The sequence below is a fragment of the Acanthaster planci genome, linkage group LG15 (assembly GCF_054643075.1).
Source record: "Acanthaster planci isolate LZ-2023a linkage group LG15, COTS_SCS, whole genome shotgun sequence".
Classification (NCBI taxonomy): Eukaryota; Metazoa; Echinodermata; class Asteroidea; order Valvatida; family Acanthasteridae; genus Acanthaster; species Acanthaster planci.
The window spans coordinates 8238193-8259050 of NC_141791.1; the positions used below are offsets into that span (position 1 = coordinate 8238193).

The 20858-nt window shown below is 37.8% G+C and overlaps 1 protein-coding gene across 4 annotated transcripts in view; it reads left to right on the forward strand.

Annotated features, from left to right (window-relative positions):
- Nucleotides 1-19745, forward strand: part of LOC110986684 (palmitoyltransferase ZDHHC9-like) — a 55658-nt gene extending 35913 nt beyond the window's left edge. For 3 of the 4 annotated variants that reach the window (XM_022248781.2, XM_022248782.2, XM_022248780.2), the window contains exons 7-10: nt 669-771; nt 1113-1222; nt 6013-6127; nt 12448-19745. In XM_022248781.2, the coding sequence (XP_022104473.1) occupies nt 669-771; nt 1113-1222; nt 6013-6127; nt 12448-12843 (724 nt within the window). In that variant the 3' untranslated portion in view covers nt 12844-19745. Of the gene's footprint in view, nt 1-668; nt 772-1112; nt 1223-6012; nt 6128-7988; nt 8128-12447 lie in introns of all 4 variants that reach the window. The other variant, XM_022248785.2, reaches the window with a different exon arrangement.
- Nucleotides 19746-20858: the final 1113 nt, after the last annotated feature.

Below are 20858 nucleotides of genomic sequence, written 5' to 3' on the forward strand. Positions count from 1 at the left end.
AAATCAGGTACACAGTTATCTGATCACACATAAACATAATTTGAATTCCCCAGACTGAAGACATTATTACACCTAGTTTTTGCACAGCGACCACTATCTCTGGAATGGACTGGTTCCTTTGTGCCCTTCTTATCCATTGAAAATAGTGTATTGGTGGAAGGCGTCTCTTATGTAACTGAGCAAAATCTTGCCTCAAATCACGGGGTATGACAACATTGTGATTCAAACTGTTACGTTCACAAGAATTGAAAGAATTCAATGAACCAAATTTTATTCAAATTTAGCTCACAAAAAGGCTTATTCATAATTTATAAATATGGGCTACAAATGTACACATGTACGGTAGCAAATCTCAGATTCCAAAGTTAGTTTAAACAAGTGACTGCAGTCATGGTTTAGCCCCCATTCTCAAAACAATTTTGTTAGTGACTGTCCTATCTTTTGGATGCCATTCATTGTAGCTGCTACCTCCTGTCAAATTCATTGAATTATTCAATTCAGTGCTTTCTACTCTTTTTTCTTACATAATGCAGAAAAGCCTCAAATTGATTCGTAGAAATGTTGATTTTTTAGATCTGGTTTTGTTTCATGCCTTTCTACTTGTCCCATTCTCCTTCCATAAACTGTACACTGCATATTGTTGGATTTCTCCTTGACTTAATGTGCACTATAATTGAAGCGTTAATCTGCTTCGTCTCCATCTGGTCTGTACTTGGACTTGCCGGCTTCCATACATATTTGGTGGCTTCTAGCCAGACTACAAATGAAGATGTAAGTAACATCTTTCAGGTTCTTTATTCATGTTTTTCACATATTACAAAATAGGTACCTGTACAATGTTTCTCCCAGAATTATAAAATTATTTGGTGTTCTATTTAAAAATAATGTCGGGACACATGCATTGTATGTTCAGTGTAATCTGGACTTACTTCTGTAATCAGTGAATTGACAAATGCATCAGCTAACATGGTCATGCATTTCCTTCCTCATGGATGGACAAAAGTAATACTTATCAAGTGCAAGATGCTTTCAACTGATGTCTCTCATGAGACACTTAATTTTTCAGGGATGCCACCATTTAGTCTACATATATCTTGATTTATCCTGTGTAGATAAAAGGCACATGGTCATCGAAGCGATCACAGGCAACTTTCAATCCGTACAGCCATGGCTCTGTTATCAGTAATTGCTGCATGACAATATGTGGTCCTTTCACACCAAGGCAAGTGATATTTTTTGATGTATCAATTTTGTCTTATTTACAAAACAAGGTAAAAGATGTCCTCTGACATGAAGGAAGCCCAAATGAATAATGATTGTACTTTAACCATTTATGTGCACTGTACAAGTAATAAGTTGTTAATGTACATGTAAAGACATAAATTTCTTAGGTACGTTTCGCGTACCATGCTTATATTTTCATGGCTAAGGCCCTTTGTGGCTTGGCCTGAAGAATAGTACATGTAACTCCATATTTCAAGACAAAATAAACTAGTCGAGCCCAATATTTGCTGTCGATTGGTGCAGCCTCTTTTGTTGCTGAAGAACTTGACTGTGTCAGTTTGTTTTCCTAATGAGGCAAATTATACTTGTTGAAAAGTGATGTTTTAAATCACAGTTCCTTCAGAGCAGTGCTGTGAAACGTGCATTGAGAATGTGCATGTATTACACAGGGCCAGCTTTTCATACAGCATGCACAGCATTGTTTATGGACAGCCAAATGACTATAACTACCAGTGTTTTCTCACAATAGGGTGAACAAATATATTTCCTAGGCAGATGTGTTACCATGGTGACGATAACAGCAAAATGCTGTTGTACAATAAGCCTCAGGTGTCCGCAGAGAGTGCATGTTGTCTTGCCACTGTATGCCATCTTTACTGTAGGTTTCTGTAATTAAAACAAGACTGGTGATAGGCCAACATGCATAACAGCTGAGTCCTTCATGAACAGCTTCCTGATCAGCGCCAGTGGAGACTAGACGTACCTAAAATGTGTTACATTCCAGTTGGTTCTGGAGTCAAGGTGTCAATCATTCTGGGGCTTGGATTTATTGGGCATTTTGCAAAAAGGCATTACTTCTGTTCTGTATTTTGCAAAAAAAGGTATTCTTTTTGTTCTGTTTTAGCTTTTTTGCAATTTTGCGAAAAAGACATTCTTTTTGTTCTTTTTTATTGGCATTTTCACAACTTTGTGAAAATGACATTCTTTTTGTCCTGTTTTTGGCTTTGTCACATTTTGCGAAAAAGGCATTCTCTTTAGAGTCAGGATTTTTTTTCTGTTTGTCCTTGCTGTTCTTCTCTCCCAAGTCCTGTTTCTTTTGTACACAGCCTTTCTTGGCACTTAATGTGCAAACTTTGAAGCCCTATATCTTTCGAAGTAAATATTCCATTGAGATAAAACTTTGCAGATATACATGTATAGAGGAGAATGTTTGATAGACGGAATTGACTTCATGGGATGATGATGTCATCAGTTGACAAGTCATGTGACATTAAAAGTGGATTCTTTAAAGTGTTGTGTCTTCTGAAGTGCATGTCCAATTAGATTGAAACTCAGCAGGTACAGTGTATTTATAAATGGAAGTGTTTAGATGAAAATTCATGTGTAATAATGACATCATCAGATGATCGTGTCAAGTGACATTAAAGATGATTTAAATACCGCTTCAAGTACATGTCCCTGCAGGCTGAAACTACACATATTTCTTGAAAGGGATGTGTGATAGACGAAAATTGACCTCATGGGATGATGACGTCATCAGTTGACAAGTCACTTGACATTAAAGGTGCATCCTTTCAACCCCTACGGTATATCTCCCAAAATAAAGCTCTCAGAGGGTTGAAACCTTGCATATACAAGTATCTTGAAGGGGATGTGTGATTGACAAATATTGACCTCATGGAATGATGACATCATCAGTTGAAAAGTCATGTGACATAAAATTTGCATCATTTACAGCCCCTATATCTCCAATAGTATATGTCCCAGTGGATGAAACTTCACAGATATGCAATCATGACGATGACATTTTCAATAAAAAGCGAAAAAGCCCTATGTTCTATTGCAAACAGACATAAAAGCTCTTGATTTTGGCTTTTTCCGCAATTTGCGAAAAAGGCAGTTTTCGGGTTTTTTTTTTGCTTTTTTGCATTTTGCGAAGAAGGCATTGTTTTTTTCTGTTTTTTCTTCCTCTTTCTTCTGCTCAAAAGCCCCATTGTTTTGTACACATTTATTGTCGCCGTGGCTTTAGTCCTTTTGCAACTTTGGATCATCATCAAACTTGCACCAGTGAACAACCCTTGTGCATAGATGGTCCTAGAAACATGACGTCATGATGACAACATCAAGTGATTTATTATCGATTTTTACATATTTATTTTAGCCCATTGACTTTGTACACATTTTAAGGCACCATTTGGGTAACTTTGTGATACTCAATCGTCATCAAAGTTACAGCCGGTGAAGACCAGGATTCAAAACCATTGCCTAATTTATGACGTCATGATGACGTCATCTCCTTATTTTATATTGAGTTTTGAATATTTTATTTTCCCTGTATGTTTTGTACACATTTTCTCATCCAGATTTCGATACTCTTATAGGTCTGACTGGTTATATAGTAAATGTTTGCTTTTGGACCACGAGCTAGAGAAGGTCCAAGAAGAAAATCATCACAATGACGTCATTACATGTATATGTCACGTGAGTTGACATTAAATCTTCAAAGCCTTACATCTCCTAAAGGACATATCCTATCTCGTTGAAATTTTGCAGATAACTAGAAAGGGAAGTGTTACAGACAGAAGTTGACCTTATGTGATGATGACGTCATCAGGAGACAAGTCACCTGACATTAAAGGTGTACTCTATAGGGCCTTATGTCTCCTGAAGTACATATCCGATCAGGTTCAAATCTTAAATGATATCTTGAAAAGGGAGTGCTTTAGAGGAATATCGTATGATGATGACCTCATCAGGAGGCAAGTCATGTGACATTAAAGGCACACTCTCTAGGGCCCTATATCTCCTGAAGTAGATGTCGGTACGTATCCCATTGATTTCAAATGTTGCAGATAACAAGGAAAGGAAGTGTTCTAGATGAAAATGTACCTGATGTGATGATGACATCATCAGACGAGGAGTCAAATTACATTTTATTTAAAGCCTGTTATTTCCTGAAATACATGCCTGATTGGGTGGAAACCTTGGACCCAAATGGTCATAATGAAAGATTTACGCCATCAAGTTTGTGCAGTAGATTGGTTGTTCAACTTAAGAAAGGGATGCGAAAAAAGCCCTCTGTTCTGTTGGTCAACAGACAGATGACCTCTCATCTTTGGCTTTTTCACAATTTTGCAAAAAATGTCATTCTCTTTCTTCTGTTTTTTTTGGGGAGGGGGCTTTTTTGCAACTTGCAAAAAAGGCATTTTTTTGTTCAGTTTTCTTTTTCTTTAGCTCTTTCCGTCTCCGGCCAAAACAGCTATTGTTTTTCTTACGTTTTTTCTGTTCCTTTTTTTTCTTCTTTTTCAAATTTTTGCTACTGACATAACACGGGGTCGTTCTACACACCACTTTCTGTCCTTACTTTAGGCCAATTTACTTCAAACCTGGCACATTGTTAGACAGCCACCTGAGGACGTATGCCGAATTATGACATCATCATGACATCGTCACCTGATTTATTATAGAATTGTGAACATTTAATTTTTCCCCATATGTTTTGTACATGTTTTTCAACTGCCAGAATGGCATGCTCTTTGGCCACCAATTTATTTCAAATCTGGCCTATTGTTAGACTACCGACCAAGGATGTATGCCCAATGAATCATGACGTCATCATGACGTCATTACCTTTTTTTAATCGAATTTTGAATATTTAATTTTTCCCCACATGTGTTTTGTACACAATTTCAACTGCCAGAATGGCATGCTCTTTGGCCACCAATTTAGAAGGGGGATACTTCAGGCAAAACCTAACCTGATATGATGATGCTGTCATCTTTTGACAAGTCACGTGACATTAAAGCTGCACTTTTCAAAGCACTATATCTCGTGAAGTACATGTCCAATTGGGTTCAAACATTGCAGATACCTTAGAAGGGGAGTGCCTCAGACACAAAAAATACCGGGTGTGATGATGACGTCATCAGGTGACAAATCATGAGACATTAACAACTTCCTGCCGGGGACTTCGGAATCAGAGACGTATGGTTTATATGCATGGCCGGGGTCTCTGAACTCGGACAAAGGAACCGGGGCCCTGTAACAAAAGACTGTACTCCGAACAAAAGACCAGGCTGCTTGGAATTATCGACATTTTTCACTCTCAAAAGTAGTAATAATCCAGCCTTGTTTTGAAACCGTATAAGAGGGTTTGGGGCATTGAGAGCAAGCCGATTACCACCGGGGACACAAGCAAAACAAAACACACAGAAGTTGGTCTTTGAAACAATTTGTCACAACCTTGTACTTAATATTAAAGCTATGTAACAACCACATAAAAAATTCTGACTATTCACTTTGGAAATGGCTTAAATTTCGTTCAATATTTTCAACATGATTTTCAGTGTTAAGATATTTGGTATCTCAATGTGATTAAAAAGTTGAGATAGGTAATACTGATTGGAAAATGATATAAAAATGGAATAATATTATATACCCAGTATAGATAGACCCCAGTTTAAGTTGCACGACATGCAAAAGATGTTAGTTTCCGTCTGACAGTGCAGTGTCAGTGATGCGATCAGGTCAGAAAAATCACAAGTCCAGTTTGTGTCCAAGACAGTTTTGCCTAAATGAATCCTCAGATCCTTACCTCCTCATGAAAGGGAATATTTCCCTTAGGTCATTACAGGTGACTCTTCAACAATTGCAGTATTTTAGCTTCGTTATGAGTGCCTACATTATAAACATAGCCTAGGCATACATGTACATTTACATATATGTTTGATTCCACACTAACAAACCATGGCTGTACAATCCTAATGGGATACATGTTATCTTGATCAGCTTGATAGACCGTAGGGGATTTGTTGCTCCCAGTGAACCTGCTGTAGTCACGTCCAGTCCAACACGCCCTCTGCATTCATATGGTACAGCTGCACCTACCGGTACCAACCTTGCTGTAAGTGTAATCCTTATAAGTTTCTTTACCTTTGCATGCTTTGAATGTTGTCTTTTGGAATAGCAGCATTCTTTTAAAACTGGTTTATTTTGCCTCACTTTGTATCTTGAGTTAAAGCCCATAAACCTGTTTGATTTCTTGTTTGTGCAACCAGGATCATTGTAATCATGTGTACACGGGGCCTTTACACTTTCATTTGGATATTGCAATTTGTATCGTGTGTATGCTAACACCCCTGCTATTCTTAACACTTGATGATGCTTGATGACGCATTTGTGATGTTACTTTTACCGTACACCTACAAATGTTGATATTCCGTACAAATGTGAACCCTAAATAAAGCAATCATGAATCTATATGCAAAAGAAGCTCCAAATGTTACCAGAAAGTAGAACCAATTTAAGAGAGGTTGATGTTCCACTTACTTGGTGACCGGTACAATATTTGATTATACATGTAGCAATCTACATTAGCAATCTACTGAAATAAAGAAACTTAAAGATCATCTTTTTGAAATTGTACAGTTCCATCTTTTTCCCCTCCTCCTCTATTGTTCTAGACTATACTTCTCCAGGCCATTTTTTTCAACAGGGTACAATGCATGATATTGAAAATTGGTATGAATGTCAACCCTGATTCCAAGGTGTGCCTAGTTCCTACAGGTTGATGTCATGATGGCGTTATCAGTTGTCAAATTACAAGCATTTGAAATTGACATTTTGAATTGTTTAAAATCTATGTAAAAATCTATCATATTGCTTTTTTGGGCAAAATATAGAATAATTTAGGTCATCATTTTTTGTTTTGCACAAAAAAGTACTGGACCCTTGCTTCTGGTCAAAGCTGCAATTGCCTTATTTGAAACTGGTAAAAGACATGAACTTGCTTCATTGGTGTTAGTATCCAGCAAGATAGCTTTATTCAAAACTTGGACCAGTGACGTTGTGAAATACCCAGAGATGCCAACTTGTATGATTTAGGCATTTTTTTATGATTTGATTAGTCCGTTTATGACTGTACGATCGAGACTAAGATTTTATGATTTCGAACTCCAAGGTACAAAACAATACAGTTGTGTATGAAACACTATAAGCTGGCCCAGAGCCAGCCTCGTAATGTGTGCATCAGAAATGTGTCGCTGTCATTCCACTGTTTGTGCATACATGCTGTGTGAGTAGCGGTAGAAACCAGTGAGGTTGAACCATCCACTCACCCAAATTAACGCTATGATGAACTGGGGCTGAATAGGCACGATTGAACTTCATTTGCTACATGTCAATGATTGTGTAGTACCATGCTTGCTTGGTATACATACATGTAGATTTACACATCGCTTCTTGTTAATAGTACATGTATTTTGATGCCGAACATTGGACAATCTACCTACATGTACATGTAGTTTCTGTACCGGTATAAATGAAATACATGTACTACTTGTATAAATCTCTGAATTCTCCCAAATGTTACTTGTGGTTTGATGAAAAGGTTTTCACCCTTTCATGAAGCCTTTTGTGGTGTTTGGCACACTAATCGTGATATACATATACATGTAATACCAGTAATTTGTTGATTGCAGTAAAGTGTCTCTTTGAGAACTTTTGTAAAATTTTATTTGAGAAGAGAGCTTATGACTGAGATACTTTTGTCCAATTCATGTACTTGATGTCAGTCATCATGTCATTGCCATACTGAATCACAAGTGTTAATAATAGGCTTCCGTAATGTATCCATGTACAATATAATCTTTAACATCCCATTTTGATCCATTTATTTGCATCACTCACTCTTAATTTGCTTATGTGTTTGCTTGCTAACCCTGCCTGTGTCTTGTGTTTTTGATTTGCCCCCATACATCATGTAGGCTGAAGTCTTGGTAACCTCTGACCTGCCCACTGAGCCTTTGACATCTCAGCCCTTAGATATACAGCCCACTGGCACTTCTCTGATTACCAAGAGTAATTGAGGTCTTGCTGCTAAGTCCCTTCTTGCTCATTGCTCATGTATGTATGCATGCCTGCTTCATCACTCAATTTCAGACCAGTATTGAGCCTGGTTTCTATATCGACTTAAGAAACGCAGAGAGCAATGCAAACAAGACACAAACTACAATGCGGACATGTGGCAACATGTACATGTATGCCAAATGGAGGTACCGCCGACAACACAAACACGAATCAGCTCCGGACAGATCGGCAAAGTTGAGCCCGGTTCAACTTTGCTGACTGTCTTCGTTGAGTACTGGTAACTGTGGTATCCTCGTACAAACATGTACATATCCACTCTATGCTGGCATGACCTTTGTGAAACGATGTCCCTCTCACTTAGTTTCACAAATTTTGCCCATTTTCTCTTTAATGCTTAAATATTACACCCTTATGATCAACTAAATAGCTGACCATCAGTGAAATGCATGAAACTAGAGTACAGGTTGGCATCATGAGGCAGGTACAGTCAATGTAAAAGGGTATTTTCCACAAAAAATTGCAGAATTTTGTGTCAATTTTTGGTTGGAATGACGTCATGTACTGTCTCTCCTATTCCTGTCTGCATCTTCACGTCTTGTGGACCATATGTGTCATAAACAACGATATGGAAACCAGGCTTTACTTGGGTAAAACTACCAGTACTAGTAACATTGGGTGGTTCTGGTCATTTTGAGGGCTATTTCAATACAAGTATTTTGTATTTACCCAAATGTGTATTTTGATTTGATTTGGATAGAGAAAACGAGTTACGTGTAGCTTCTGCACCTTTCCCAGCAGCATCAGTTTCAATACTTGTGGTCTGAAGCTATCACACAGTGTTACACAGAAGTAGGCTGTTACACTAGAAGTAGTTTTGAATACCAGAATTGAATAGTTGAATTTTAGTCTTTGAAGCATCAAGTTAGAACATATACAGTATACATGTATCTGATTCCTTAAGTTGAGCAGAACAAAAGACATGCCCAATCTTGTAGACCATCGGATGTATCTTTGTGTTACATTGTTTATATTTTTATCAGTATTTTTACCAAACCTAATTTCAGTCTCAAGATTGTTTTGAGACCTTTTTTGTGGTCTTGGTCTCGGTCTTGTCCTTCCAAAGACTTGGTATCAGGAGGACTGGTCTCAGTCTCAAATGTACTGGTCTTCGTCTCGGACATCAAAGTCTTGGATCGAGAAGTTTTAGCAGCAGCAGCACCACCCAAAGTGTCTCACACTGAGCAACTTGGCAGTATCACAGCTGTCCGTACCAGCTTAGCATGTGTTCAGCACAGGTTGAATTGTAATGCATCCCTACAGTGTCAGACTTTTAACTAAAGTGCTTGAAATTGTTACATTTCTTAATTAAGTGCATTGAGAACCTGTCATGTTTTAAATGCATCTAGATGTGGGAGTGTGTGTGTCCATCTTGATGCCACTTTTCTGACCCTCACTTGTCATCTCAATAAATTAAAGTCTTTTATATTTTGTTGTTCACAAAATCAGTCTATGTACATGTACATGTATGCAGAGAATACTTGTTTTAAAATGTTTACATATCAGTGGGGTTAGCGTGGTTGAAAATGACAATTTCACACATTCAGTCGTGACCTGCCTTACTAGTTAGTAAAACTTTTTCTGCTGACTGACCCTTCTAACCAGTCAAGGTTCTCATTACAGCAGCATCCCTGATAAAGTAAACTTAAACATTCAGCATTTAAATGAGGATTTTTTCAGATTTTACATATCATGCCCAACGTTGTATGAAGCATGTACATGTATAAATACGGTATGCCATATATATGGCATATTTATGCAATTTGTTTATGATTTTTAATAATTATGATTACAATCTCAGTTGAAATTTAATAAAACTACCGGTAGTACTGGAAGTTCATTGTGAAATAAAAAAGTGCTTTGCTAATAGTATTTTTTACATACCAATGTCATCACAACTATGTTGTACATGAATGTTCTAGGGGTAACACTACACGTATCAATTTGTAAATAAATATTTAGCCTTTTTGTGTTTGATTGTGTTCTGTATATGTTGGTATCTTCAGGCAAACTTGAATTTCTTAATTCTGATTATTTGATCAATGGCAACAAACAGTGTGACATGTAACCGTATTGCACGGTCCATGTCAAACCCTACGTAATGCGCTGTTCCAACTCTGCAATGTGTTATTTTTACATTAAAAGCAAATGCACAACTTCAAAATTTACTGTAAATTCAACAAACCTGTGTGCGTGTTTGCGCACAAAGGTCCTTATAGCATCTTTACTGCATGTCAAGTTTGCTTAAAGATGTTCCACTTGCACTTGTGTGATAACTAATAATGTTGTTATTGTATAAACATGTATTTAGTACTTAATTGTATTGTCTTATCTTTTTTTCAAGATGTATTTTAGCGTTGGGAAGATGTTAATTATATATAACGGGTTTGCCCTTACCCAACGTATATTAATAAACACTGTATGCTCAGTGCTCGTGGGTCGTGGGTTCGAGTCCCACCCGAGTAAGCTTTCAATGCTTATTGATATACGTTGGGTAAGGGCAAAACCTGTTATATATAATTGACATCTTCCCAACGCTAAAAAATACATCTTGAAAATAGTTCGCGGTACCCGCTGCTTCATTTGACTCGGACCGGCCAGCCGACCCCGGCAAGCTCGGTGGTCAAGTGGTTAAGACATCTGCACTAGTACGCAGGAGGTCGTGGGTTCGAGTCCCACCCGAGTAAGCTTGTGAGGTTTTTTTCGCAAGCTCTCGGACAAGCACTGAGCATACAGTGTTTATTAATATACGTTGGATAAGGGCAAACCCGTTATATATAATTGTCTTATCTTGCTTGTCCCCGTTACTGTTGTACATGTATAAAAAACTAGACATTGTTTTGTGGTTGGTCTTGGTCTCGTTCTGGGAAGTCATGTTCTCGTTCTGGGAAGTCATGTTCTCAGTCTTGGAGTGGGTCTCAGATTTGGTCTCAGTTTCGAATGCCTTGATCTTAGTCTCAGATCTCAAGGTCTTGGATACAATTCTGGTTTTTACAATGTACTTCTGAAAAATTCTTTCAAGAGGAATAATTGAATCCTTTTATTAGATTTGTCCAGTCAGTCCAACTAAGTCTCCGCTATCAGCAAATGAGGATTTTACAAAGAGTAGGCCCTGCTTGGAATGGGGGCAAAATAAATTATAGTATTACGTGACCAAGAACTTCATATACTTCATGGCAACAAATTGGGACGTATATATAATAACCTTTTAAAATTGATGTTTTCTACTAGCAGAGAACTTGAAAAAGAAATGAAGTAATAAAGAACTAAATTCTGTCTGGATTTGAACCAAGAACACTGACAAAAAAAAACCAGCTCGACTGATCTCCTTTTTTTCTTCCTTTGAGACCTCGCATAAAAAAGGCAAAAGCTGTTCTGTAACTCAGGTAATGAGACCTTTCCCATAAAATATGCAAATAAGGCAGGTATATGAGTGTTACTACCACTGGTTGGCAAAGTAGCTTAAATCAGTCATTGATGTAATGATAAAAATCTCCATGCTTGCGAAAGTATTAACATACACACTGTTTCTGTACTAATATAGTTTGATATGAGTACATAATTTAAAGACAAGGAATTGTTACTTTCCAACTTCAGGACACTTCGTTTAGTTTTTAGAAAAGTGTGCAGAAGTATCGGCAAGGGCTGTAATACGATGTTGATAGACCTTAAATGTGCCAGGTTATGGTTACAACAGTTCTACACAGCTGACAGTCTTGACAGCTGCTCTTGCCAACTAGCGGTAGTAGCAAGCATGTACCTGTCTAATTTGCATATTCCATGGAAAAGGTCCATACCATAAAATATTTCAGACCCATTCTGAAAGCGGCTATTCTCTGTAAAAGCCACATAAAAGCAGTAGGTTGTGGGAGTAGATGATTTGACATTTTACAACAGTTCTGCTTATTTCCTGAAAGTTATTTGGGTCACATGTAACTTGAAATATGCATGTTTTACTTATCCCTTTAAGATTAGTTGGCCAACCATATTTCAAACTTGTATGGGTTTCAGTAGTTTAATAGTTTGTCCTCATTGTGGGAAGTGGTTGGGCTTTAAATGAGTACTTAACCCCATCGCGCCGGTAATTCTTTTGACCGTGACTGCTGGGCTGTGGTATGCCCTGAAAGGAGGGCTTTGTCCATCAGCAGGCCCCATTGAACCAGCAGCTGCATGGTGAATAGACTGTATGTGTGGTATGCACTAATCCTCACACAAAGCCGTGGCTGTCAATGGTTCGGTGCAAAGGGGTTAAAACAAGTAATCAAATACTGTAAATGTTGTGATTCTTGTTAATTGCAGAACTTCTCCGACACTGAGGATTCAAATTCACGACTTTCTTCAAGTAGTGATTCAGATCACCATGACAACAAGGGAGGTTTATCTGTGACAATGACAAGCAACATGGTAGACCAATCAGCAGACATTTCTCCTTTCACTGTGCCCAATGACTCGTTGGCTCAGCGATCAACTTCAGCACCAACATCAAATGGCAAAGTCTTGCATTTAGGCCCAGTCAATTCAGTTCATCCATCACCAACAACACCCAGGGAAACCCAGCCTCTACTAAGATCAGAGGTAACAATGGGTGATGGTGACAAACAAGGTCAGACTGTATCTCCACTGGGTACAGTTGAACCTGGAGACTCACTTCAAGGTATGAGTAACTGGGGATTAGTCAAGTTGAGCTCTGTTTGAGAACATTGTAGCTGTGTAATATTTTCAGTCTTTGAAAATAGACATTTTAGGCTAATAGGTGGTAAGGACATCTGTACTGCTTATAACTGTATTGATAAGACACTTCTTTGATGGAAAAGTGGTTCTTCAAAAATGTTTGAATCATTAACTAGCTGGAAAGTATAAACGCTGTAAAAGTTGTGATCCCAGCACACGTTAGATATGAATACTCAAATTGGAAATTCCAGTAGTTCTGCTGTCTGGCTCATGGGCAGTTAGGCAACAATATCCACTTACAAGTACAACCGGATACCTATGAAGGTGGAGAATGAATTTGCTGATCAGTGATCTTCACAGCCTGAAATTATAGCAGGGCGGCACATGATGCGAGTGCGGAGCATGAAGCCATTACAGCATGGGGTCCTGGGCCCGCTTAAGGGCCCTGGGAAATTTTGGATTCTAGACACTCTGTGGTGCAATCTGAGGTATTTGCAGGGCACTCCTTGAATCAAATTTGCTTGTGTTGAAATGAAGTCAAGATTGTTATCGGGAGGTCATCAAAACTTGATTTTATTTCTAAAAAGGCATCTTTTTTTAATGATCGGAACTCACCATCAAGTGGATGGTTTGGAATTTCATGTATGTACATGTATGTGGGCGCAGCGCAAGTGGATGATGCACAGTCGTTTCCCTGTTAAATTCCAGATCTTAAAAATAACTCCATGGTCATATTCCAGTGTTAAAATCCTACATTTCCTACAAAATTAGTTTCAAAATCTAAACTTTTAATCTGGACTTAAGGGATTGTCAAAAGTGACAACACTTCTAGTTCAGCGTCAGTTTAACTGGTTCCAAATAGCGACAATTTTTTCTTGTAAAAAGTCACCCACAGCCATTGTAGTAAGCTGGTTTTCTAATTAAGAACTTCTTGATTTCAAGAAAATTAGTTCATGAATAACAATTTCAGGGAATTAACAAGTGAAACTTGTGTAAGATTTTTTAGCTGTACAGTGAGCAATCAGCGACTATCCCCTTTGCTGCACCGTTGACAAATCAATTACGCCAAATACATGTACATTTCTGTTATACCCGTGTCGTTGAGTTCGCAATGTACGTGCGTGCACTTATGGTGTAATCCACAACTAGGATGCGTTTAGTTTTTGGCCAATTTACAAAAAAAAAACCGGAAACTCCAAAAGCCATTTTGATTAAACTTACATTAGATGCAAACATCTATAAGACTGTTAAGCAAGGAACAAATATTTGGAATCACACATACAGAATGACTTATCACCCTGTATTTTTTGGTCAATTTTTGGGCTGTCATTAATTTTGACAAACCGTTCCAAAATATTGAAGTTCAAGACGGAAATCTAGCTTGCAATAAATTTCTTTTCTAGACGTTTTCTGTACAAGAAGCTTACATTTCACCTATACTTGTTTGAGAATGTAGAACATGTAAAAAGTAGTTTTAGAAGCAGAAGAAAAGAAGTTTTATTTCAAGTGATCCAGATCTATGAAAAATCCGGAAATACCTGAAGGATATTGGCTGTATTTTCCAAGGAAAAAACAATGCATTTGAGGTTTTGATTCTTTATGCTACAAAATAAAAATGCTATGACCAGGAGATTGGAACCAGTCCAGTTCTTTGCTTTCGTACTATATGTATACTGCATCTGGCTTTGATCACTGCACTAATGGTGCGAAGTGCTTTTCAGTTGTGCTGAATAATGATGGCAAACTCTTTGTGTTCAATTCATAAAGTGCAGTAAACTTCTTTGCATTTAAATAAACTGTGAAGACGGTGGAAAATAGGGAAAATCCAATAGAAAAAACTGCAGGGCGGTCAGAACTTTGGCAAGGCGGCCCACCCTGCTAAAATCCCTTGTAGAAAACTCTGTTGATGTACATGTAGAACTGCTGCTTAATGATTGCATAGCTCAAAAGAAAGTGATAATCATTGAGAAGCATTAGGAACCTTTGAATATAATACACTACGATATAAGCACATTACTTTGACACATAACTTCATCTCTGCCTTTGATATCCACTGTGTTGGCAGGTGGTACTGGTATTGCCCGTAGCTTTAAGCCTCAGGCAGTCTCCCTATTCTACAATGTGCTACTTAACATTTGATAATGCCCTGGATACCAGAGAGTTTCATTGATTCTGATTGGTCACGTGTCTGTGTGCTCATGGCTCGGCAAGTGCACACCAAGTCCACATAAAAAGATTCTGTTGGATAACTTGCTCAAGGAATATACCATAAAATGGATGGGGGTGTTTGGTAAAATGAAAGTACAAAATACTAGACTAAAATTGTTGGAAATGCGTCATATATTGACTTCTTCTGACTCTGACTAAAAAGGTATTTATGAGTGGGAATAAATATGTGCTCGGCCAGTCTTAAATGCATGTTGAAGACCAGTCAAGCACATATTTATTTCCTTATTTAAAGATTATCTTATGAGCATAACAAGTCCAATAGTCATGCATCATGTTTCTTGTTCTTTTTATTACGTTACATGTACACTATTTGTGCATGACCAATAAAAGTAAATAAGTCAAGCACACCAGAATAGTATCTTACATTAAAAAACCTTCTTACTCTACTTTATTTTTGGTATCTGTTTTCAAATTTCTTTTGGAAACTAGTCTCTTGTCAAAATCTTTGTATGAGGTGTAAATTGTGTATTGTACAGTTTTTGTAATTCAAAGTTATCATGATGGTAAATCTAAGAACTTACTAGTATTAACATTTCAGGAGTAAGGCTGATGTCGAGTGAATGAATCTGATCTGTGTCTTCTGGATGGAGTATAGTAAACCTCAAATAAGTCCAGTGGGACCGACCAATCTTATCCGACTTGGGCGAAAATCCAACTTAAGCGAAGAAGACGATATGTTTTGCATATTGATCGCCAGCTATATCACGACCCCAGCCCAAAAAGCATGACATAAAGTGATACTGCAGTGTTTCTAAGATCAAACATTTTATTTTCATTCTACATGTAAATGTACATACATGTGTATACATGTACTGTACAACAGAAAATCAAAACATGTTTCACCGATAGTGCCACACAAGTTCATACCACGAGGGTTGCCATGTTAAACAGCAGCCATAATATGCATATAATATACATGTACATATAATTTGGTACATGTAGCTGTGCTTAGCCCAGCAACCTTATCCAATAAACAATGCAGTCTTTGATCACATGGGTATGCAGATTTTTTTCAGCCAGAAATTTGTGCATGTGTGCTAGTTCATTCATGCAGTATGGTAATGGGAGTGGAGCAAGAGATGGGTCAGCCCAGGCCAAGGTTAGAAGCTGATACTGAAAAGAATGACGTGTACACGTCTGACCCACGTGACAATGTAGATATCACTGCTGTGATAACCCAGTGGAACCAGCACCAACATGATTGACTGGACAGGAAAATACCGAAAATTCCAAAATCTGTATCAACTGGAATAAATAATTGTATTGAATTTTTTGTGTCAGTCCAACTCAAAGGAGGTAGAAAATACATGTACATGTACATTATGTTAACAAATGTGCCATGTTGATTTGTCTGAAAAAGGGAAAATTTGACTTTCGCTATACGACTAATAAGGAATTTGATTGGTTCCAATCACTCTATTTTAATCCTTCCTTCTACTTTCTTTCCTTTTTCCCAAAGTTTTGATTTCAAAACCGGTACTTTGAATACTTTTTAATAATAGTACACGTATAACAACATAGCTGAAACAAGTTTTATATGACAAAGCACCAATCCACCATGAGTGAGTGTAGCAGCTTGCTACACTCAAGACGAAATAGCCATTGATGAAGCCCAGTCAATTAATCATCACTATTTGTGTTTTCATCGGTCAATATGCTCTGTTTTCAGTTGATACTTGTAGATTGAATCACAATACAAGATGTAGGGGTGGAAAATATGGACCTCATACTCCATTCATGTTGTGCGTACCTTGCAAGAAGCCAGAAACCCATTAGAGCAATTGTGAAAATTAGTTGATGATAAATAACTGAAAATGCCAGGGTCAACAGAACTTGTTCCTCTCACATGTATTGTACTGTAATGTACTGTACATAATACATGTACATAATACGTGTACTACTATCAAAGAATGAAATGTGAACTGTCATGAAAACTAGACCAAGATGCACTGTGTATTTACCCAGTTCACACATTTTTTTAATTTTAAGCACAGATTTTGCAGAAAAGAGAAAGGTGTTTTGTCAGTGGGACATTACATGTGGCTAGATGCCCCTTGAAAGTTTAACACAAGGAATTTGATTTTGTACCTAGTGGTGGAATTTGGACAGTGAGCCTGTGGTAAAAATAATTTCATTTAGTTTAACCACTTCCTGCCGGGGACTCCAGGATCAGAGACGTATAGTTTATATGGGTGGCCGGGGTCTCCGACTCGGACAAAGGAAACAGGGCCCTGTAACAAAAGACTGTACTCCGAACAAAAGACCAGGCTGCTGGGCATTATTAACATTTTTCACTCTCAAAAGTGGTGATAATCCAGCCTTGTTTTGAAACCTTATACTAGAGTTTGGGGCATTGAGAGTGAGCGGATTACCACCAGGACAAAAACGCTCCGGCACCACCGCAGCGATGAGCCACACAGCAAAGTTGCACGCTAATCTGGCCCCTATTGAAAAGAGGTCAGCAGTGCACTGAGCCAGGTTCGTGAACAAAAGACAGTTATACAACACCGCACAATCTGGGCTCTGTTTACAAGGCGGCTGGCCTGGCTAAAATACTTGGGCGTCAATGAAGGTCAACTGTTAACTTAGAGTAGTGCCGCGCCTAAAGATTACTTGGTGTGGCTATAATTGACCATTAAATGAAATGATGAATTTTTAAGGATTTTGAAAACGGAAAAAATTATAGTCATGTCGGCCCAGCATCATCAACATTGAAAAATACCGCAGTATGAAGTGGTTAAGCTCATGAAATTATCCTGTGAAACTTACATGTACACAAGAGTTTAATAAATCCCTAGAAACCTCTGCATCACCTAAATAAATTGAAAGTAAATTTCTGCATCAAATATTTTGTAAGAAGATTCATTCAGTTTGTGACCCTGCAAATGGTGGAGAGAACATTGATAAATCCAGTTACATGTACATCCAGAATGGAATGTTTCACCGTGGTGCGGTAATGCCATGCATTGGACAAATAATGCATGATGAGATTCATTCAGGCTTTGTAGAATCATTCATTGGGCCACAAAATACACAAGTTGGATTGTGCTGTATGTGGATACATTGTTATACAGAGTTCAAGTATAAAGATTCATTGTCGTTGAATGTGCATTTTATAGTGTTATGCACATGTAATTGTAAAGTTTTCAAGGATACTTTTTCTGAAGTTTGGTTCAGAAAATTATGATTGAAATAATTACAAACAAAACTGGTTTTCATTGGGTAAGACTCCCTGAATTTTCTTTTGTTTAAAGTTTTATATTGATCAAGTGTATATTTTTCTGTATGAGTTTCGGTTATTAGTTACACTTAATAGGCAAAGTGTAAAGTATATTATTTTGTGAATTCTCAGCAGCAGAATTTTCAAAGTGAGAATTATTTGGGTATAAGTTGAGTTTTGAAACTCCCTATTTCTTAAATCCAACTTCCCTGGAATATCAATACCCATACAGTACAGTTAGATAAAAAGTTTGATATATAAAATTTTATGTGCCCCATCTCAATTTTGTTTGTCATTGATGTGAATTAATTTTAAAAGTGAAATTATAATTTGCATGTTGTTCAAGGTGAAGGGAAATGCTAAATGCAAGTTTTTCATGTTAGGCCAAAACAGTCTTTCATTTCTGGTCAGTGCGCGTCGATTTCGAACATGCGCGTCAATCTTTTTTCTTCTTCTGCAAGAGCTACAGTAGTGCCCTCTATTGCTGCACTGCTTCAACAATTTTGCAGGCAGCTTCATCTTTTACTGAGGGCAATACAAGTAGATCCCAGTGAAATGGATGTTGAACAATGATAGCAGAATATGGACACAACGTTGTTTGTTGTCAACTTAGATTGCGTCTGAGTCTGTTGCCTAGAGCAAGGACCCTACATGTAGGCAGATAGGGGCAACAAGTAGATGTGGAGAACAGTAACGTTGGCAAACATCTTGGCAAATGGGGAGCAGCAAGGAATGAAAAGGGCGCAAAGGCAAATGGAGGAATATGTACATGAAGACAAAAAAACCAAAATGGTACCCCACTGTTTGTACAATCCAACTATGGAGGAGGGGAAAAGGCTGCATCTATTGTGGATCATCACTTTGAACAGAAAAAAACTATTTCTTCGGCCATACAGCTATTGGTTAGACGCAAGTAATAAAACTCTTTATGGTGAAAGCTAAACTTTTGTCTTCAACCAACTAATGATATATTTATGTTGTAATAGCTTTATTTTATTCCCAATAATTTTGTGATGCCTTGGTCAAAAGTTGATTCTTACGGATGTGTTTTACCCAAATGATTTGTGGTGCAGTGTTTTACTCCAGTAGAAAACCTTTTGGAAGAGTGAAGATTGGTGTTTTACATGTACATGTACTTCTGATAGTAGGCTTTGCAACCAAATTATGCAGTTAGATCAAAGCCTAATTAGCAAGGATAGCAATGTTCTCAGTTTCTGCCAACCAACAGTTGTATGAAATTTTATGATTCCAAAGTGAATGGCATTTTAGTGTTGAAATGTGTTGTGGTGTACATGTAGGAGTAATCGACCACCACATTCACACATGATGTACCGTACATATGTAAGTTGCCATTCTCACCCAGAACTTGACCTACTGAAAATAAAGTGGTATTTTGTGCAAAGGATTTTTGTAATGGGTGAGAGGATGTTGCATATTAAATCCAGCTGATATTCTTTACATATACAGCAGGAACCAATGCTTATATTGCTACAGTGTACAAAGTTTATACCTGTTTACATGTGTATATGTAGTGCACCATGTGCACTGGTTACCCACAGACTTCATGCAATGTAAATACAATGACTCACATTAATAGTGCCTGTTTGACACTTCTTGGTGTACTTCTCACCTCATTTCATGTATAAGAAAACGATGTTTCAAGGGTTTGGCATAACTTGACTATCTCAGAGTCGCACAAGAAGTAATTCTTGTGTGAACCGGTTATGATGAGGTAGATTTTACAATTTTCAGAAGATGTTTTGATGACTATTCGAGAGGCCAGTTTGTGAGCTAACTGTTGGTAGACCAGGACTGATCCATTAAGCCCTGCCTCAATGTGTTTTGACCACTCAGAGCCATGATTTATGTCCTTCATGTATGCACAAAAGTCTGGCATGCATGAACTTGAGGATGATGTGTGCAGCTGGAAAATGTAGTGTGGAACTGGAGAAGAGCAAGTTAAGTGGCCATGTGCTCAGTGGGTGGGGCTTACTGGATCAATAATTCTTAAGATATCACAGCAGTTGATAAAATTAGTATGAAATACCACTTCCACACATACAAACTTTCAAGGATCATTTGGCATCATTGTGAATGTATTCAAGTGCATAGGGCGCCCCTGACGGTGACCTGGGATGGTTGTTCGTGCTGTGTCAACCAAATGATGCTATGGGGTACAAAGATGTACGTACTTGAGGTAACTCGTGGAAGCTACTCTAATACTACCTATTTGAAAAAACTCTTGGATTCTGTCCACAACAAAAGGTTACATATGAGGCATTGTCTGTCACACATAATCATTTCTGGAAGCAAATTTCTTTTTAAAAAGAAACCAAAAATTGGCAATATTGTAATGACGTACAGCACCACTGTTTTCGCAAATCACACAGACCAAAGTTGTTATTCTCCACACAATTGTTCACATGACAAATGAGAGGGTTTGTTGTATTGGTAATGATGGGGTGAGAAGTTCATGCTGTACAACCTGCAATACAGGTAAGCCTGTTATAAACTGAATGACATATCTGAAAGTTTCGGGAATAACCCAACAATTTCAGCAGGTTGCCAAAACCTTCAAATATAGTCTGTG